The 4,981-nt window shown below is 43.3% G+C and overlaps 1 protein-coding gene across 2 annotated transcripts in view; it reads left to right on the top strand.

The window, feature by feature from the left end:
* The first annotated feature begins 3,246 nt into the window (after positions 1–3,246).
* Positions 3,247–4,981, top strand: part of chodl (chondrolectin) — a 12,438-nt gene continuing 10,703 nt past the window's right edge. Inside the window, exons 1-2 of one of the 2 annotated variants that reach the window (XM_060045159.1) lie at positions 3,247–3,509; positions 3,666–3,763. In XM_060045159.1, the coding sequence (XP_059901142.1) occupies positions 3,682–3,763 (82 nt within the window). In that variant the 5' untranslated portion in view covers positions 3,247–3,509; positions 3,666–3,681. Of the gene's footprint in view, positions 3,764–4,981 lie in introns of both variants that reach the window. The other variant, XM_060045158.1, reaches the window with a different exon arrangement.

The raw sequence follows: 4,981 nt of genomic DNA, 5'->3' as shown, positions 1-4,981 counted from the left end.
AAATTCCTCATAATCGTCTTCAAAAGCAGATGCATCGCTAACTCCTCCAAACGTGGGCATATCTTGTTAATTGAATACGCTTATAGAATTCCTTCGTTCACTGTACTCTGCGTTTGTAGCAATGACAGCGGCAGGTAACCTAGGTATCAGTCCGCCGCTGCCGTAGCCTACGTACAGGAATATAAACACTGCTGCTGAGACCCCGCAATTCCCTCTAAATGCAATGCAATGCAAGGTTGGTTTTATTTCTAACATTATTCTATAAACAGACATTTCGATTTATAGTCTGTCGTCATAATTGATTTACCTCAGGTGTACTGTGGAGTGGGTAAGACTGTTTTTAATAGCAGGCTAGCATTGCCCGTTGACTTGCGCTAGCCTAGCACGAGCGAACTCTGCAACTAGAAGGACTGTATGAAATGTGTTGAAAACTGTCTCCAGTGATATAGAATACCAATGCTCACTTGGGAATCAGGCCCTATGTCCAAAATTCCGAACTACCCCTTTAAGGTATTTAGTAGTAACAGGGTGATACATGTGTGAGAATAGTAGCTTGGTAGGGTGTTTCCTCCCCACGGCCGCTGGAGGGTTTTATTGAGTATAAGCTATTCTGATTTCCTGTTTTGTTCAAAACCAGGCAAACTCATTAAAGATGTCTGACAACTAATAAGACCATCATAACCATCGTCATAATAATCGTGTTGAGGTGAAGGGCAATATGCACGGCGGGGTTCTGTCAATACAGTCTAGTGAGGAGAATTGAAGTCAGCTCAGACTTCATTGATTTCCATTCTCCATCAGAAGGGAAGTAAAACGGTTTTGACTCCTTTGAAAACACAATTGCCCCCTGCCGTTATGAACAAGTTAATAGCTGTATGTGTGTGTGGGCTTTATTTATTTATGCATTCAAAATAAACGTGGCAGTTATCCTCCCATCTACATTAAGATATGGACATGGTAATTGATGGACATTTTCTCCCGTTTGGACTGGTTGCTGGGGTGAGAGGTCTGGACCTTTATTACGGTTATTCCCTTTTGGCATCATTCCCCCAAACACTCAATAATATTCATACATATATATGTATTAATAATAATTGTGCAAAATGCCTAAACGGGATTCAAGCAGCCGTTTCTAAACTTTGTATCAAAGTGTGATTATCCAAATTCTAATACCTGTACCTGTAGTGAGGAATGTGATTTCATGATGAAAAGCATGATTCGTCCAATGCATTACGGGGATAAGCAAACGATTACTCCTGGAGGAGAATTGAATTGAAGGGAAGGAGGAGGAGTGGGTTTCTTTCAAGATCGCAGCAACTAAAGCAAAATGCTGATTTAGCTCTCGCTGAACAAGATGATGATGAAGATGACGCTGACTGTTATGAGGGGTGAAGTTACACTGACTATGCAAATTATGTCTCTGCTTTGAACATGCACAGTGTGTGTGTGTGTGTGTGTGTGTGTGTGTGTGTGTGTGTGTGTGTGTGTGTGTGTGTGTGTGTGTGTGTGTGTGTGTGTGTCTGTGTGTGTGTGTGTGTGTGTGTGTGTGTGTATGGGTTAAACCACTTGCTCAGCAGATCCTGGTAAAGGGTCAACCTACATTCGGCCTGGCTGTTACTGCAAGATGGATCTCTGTTGGCTCAAGGCACTACTACTACTACACACACAGACACACGCACATACGTGCAGATACATGCTTGGGAGCACACACACACACACACACACACACATACACACACACACACATACACACACACACACGCACACATACACACACACACACACACACACACACACACAGACACGGACAAACACAGACAAACATGCTACGTAGGAACAGAGACATAATTTGAGAAAGAGAGAGAGAGAGAGAAACTCTCACCGGACCATTTCCTCATTATCTAATAATAAAGTTGTAATTGTTCACTGTGCGTCCACGGTTACGATGCTGTTATTTGTTTTTTTTCTTGCCGTTTTTACCTTTTTACGTTCTTACACTTTACTAGAAATCGTCTTATTTTGTATCTTATTTTAAGGGTAAGGGTTAGTTAAGCTATCTTTAAGAGAGCAATGACAAAGCGTAGGAGGAAGAGGAAGAGGAGGAAAGGGAGGAGTAGGAGGAGGAGGAGAACGCAATGAAAGAGAATGGGATACGAGGAAAGAGAGAGTGGGTGTGTGAGAGAGAGAGGGAGGAGATCGAGAGAGCGAGGGAGAGTGATCAATAGACAAGTAATAGCAAATAAAGTAATAGCAGCATTTGTGTGGCTGCATAAAGTTCACCTGGTTTAACCGGATCGATGTCGCAGTGGCGCATGGACGCACAGTGCTAAGTGTGATAGCCTGTCCAAAGTACACGACATAAATCAGAAACATGGACATAATTCTGCGAGCGCGCATGTGTGTGTGTGTGTGTGTGTGTGCGTTTGCGTGTGTGTGTGTGTGCATGTGTGTGTGTAGGTGTGTGCGTGTGGGGGGGGTGTGCCTGTATGTGTGTGTGTGTGTGTGTGTGTGTGTGTGTGTGTGTGTGTGTGTGTGTGTGTGTGTGTGTGAGAGTGTGATTGTGTGTTTTAAGGTGAGAAGGTCAGGTTAACTACACCCAAAAAGTGTCAGAAGCCCGTCTGCCGGAAGGAACTGGTGGTCCTGGCATTTATTGAACCGGCAGCCCTGGTTGCGTGTTGGTTCGAGTCTCCGAGCGCCATGTATGATAATAAACTAAATACAGCTGTAAGACATGATAGACAGATGATCTATTGGGACATAGAGACGCCATGAGACTTTTTATAAAACATGCACTAAAGCTAACAGAAAGACACATGAAATAAATATTAGCCCTTTTGTGACAAGCCATATAAACATTTGTGTGTGTGTGTGTGTGTGTGTGTGTGTGTGTGTGTGTGTGTGTGTGTGTGTGTGTGTGTGTGTGTGTGTGTGTGTGTGTGTGTGTGTGTGTGTGTGTGTGTGTGTGTGTCTCCAGTGTCCCTTGGGCGCAATGAAATCCGTTGTGATGGTCACTGCATCTGGTGTGTAGCCTATGTGTAATCGATCACCGTAGAGAGAGAGAGAGAGAGAGAGGAGAGAGAGAGAGAGAGAGAGAGAGAGAGAGAGAGAGAGAGAGAGAGAGAGAGGGGGGGAGAGAGAGAGAGAGAGAGAGAGAGAGAGAGAGAGAGAGAGAGAGAGAGAGAGAGAGAGGGGGGGAGAGAGAGAGAGAGAGAGAGAGAGAGAGAGAGAGAGAGCGAGAGCGGCAGAGAATCTGTGGAAGGAGGAGTGGACGAGAGAAAGTGAAAAAAGTGCCACGGGAGGTCTGGAAGGAAAATCAATCACTCGTCACAGGCGCGCGGGGGAATCCGGCACACGTTCAGTTGGCTTTGAGCGAGACTAACGTCCGGTCCGAGTGTGCGCTTGCGCTCGGTGTCTACAAACAGCACGAACTGTCCGGAGAAAGTATCGAACAGCTGAAACGGAATGAATACATTATTATTTTAGGATAGCTTGGGAATATTTGAGAATCGGTAAAGAAGAAAAGTATGTTGCGCACTTTAACACGCTAAGAGATAAAAAAAAAGAAAGAAAAAGAAAAACGGATGAAGCTATAAAAAAATCCGGAGTCCTCTCATCAAAAATTTCGATTATAATTTATTTTTCTAACGCATTCATTGTATTCAAAGAAAGGTTTGTTCAGCTATGGCGTTGCGCGTGTCGGTGCCGGTTCTGTGTGTCGTCATGGTGATGCTCTCCGAGGGACGCAGCGTGCGAGTCGTCAGCGGTGAGTTCGCTGTTTCATTCTTAAAAGTGATAAATGGGTATTTTAACGCAACGATAACGACAGAACGAGAAATGTCATTAATAAAAAGAAAAGGTCCGAGGCACTATGTCGATTTTCCACCAGGTTGTAAATCCTACAAGGATAAAACAAAAGAAGTAGCCTACAAAACGTATATTTAAAAATGTAAATAGGAAAATTTAGGCTAATACTATTGGTAGGCCTACTTACTATAGCTACATGCTGTGGCTAGAGATAGCCTACAGTAAATAATAATGATATAAAAAAAATAGTAAACGAACGGAACGAAATCAAAAACCATGATTGGGATTGAGATGTTGTCTTTTTCTATGTGAAACACGCATCATTTGCAATGTAAATCAAGTGGATCGCACTGTATTGATTGATTGAGCAATTGATTGAAGCGTTGCACCTTATTATGCCTGTTATCGTTTTGTGTTTTCAATGATTCATTCTGTTAGAGACTTGATGATTTAAATGTGAATTAATTTATCTTTGATTTTATTTTATTAATGAACTATTGTGGGTCAGGCTTCTTTTGTGTCTGTATCCCGTTTCCGCTAGTCAGTATGCCAGTGACATTACAGTAACGGTTTACATTCTCAACATCACCTGCACTTCATATCATAAATAGACGAAAGGATGGGGGGATGATTGTTAGATGGATGATGGAACTGTGGGTGGAGTTTAAAAACTCTTGATTGTGTGTGTGTGTGTGTGTGTGTGTGTGTGTGTGTGTGTGTGTGTGTGTGTGTGTGTGTGTGTGTGTGTGTGTGTGTGTGTGTGTGTGTGTTGTGTGCCAGATAAATATACAGAGAGAGAGGGACAGTAAGACAGAGAAGTAGAAGGAGTGAGTGAAACGTAGAGCAACAGAGAGAGAAAGAGAGAGAGAGAGAGAGTGAGATGAAGAGGGCGAGGGAGTGAGTGAAACATAGAGTGACAGATAGACAGAGAGCAAGAGAGAGACAGTGATAAGAGGAGAGCGAGATTGTGAGTGAAACATAGAGTGACAGAGAGACAGAGAGAGACGGTTAGATGAAGAGAGTGAGGGAGGACCTCCCTATTCTCCCACAGAGAAAAAGATGGACAGAGAGTCAGAACGAGAGATAGAACAAGCTGAAAGAAAGAGCAGTAAGTGGGCGGTATTAGAGAGGGAGGAGTCTAAGGAGGACCGATTACAGTTGGAGAGCGAGAGTGGTC

Source organism: Gadus macrocephalus, chromosome 23 (genome assembly GCF_031168955.1).
Source record: "Gadus macrocephalus chromosome 23, ASM3116895v1".
In the NCBI taxonomy this organism is placed as follows: domain Eukaryota; kingdom Metazoa; phylum Chordata; class Actinopteri; order Gadiformes; family Gadidae; genus Gadus; species Gadus macrocephalus.
This window is presented reverse-complemented; position numbering and strand designations above follow the sequence as displayed.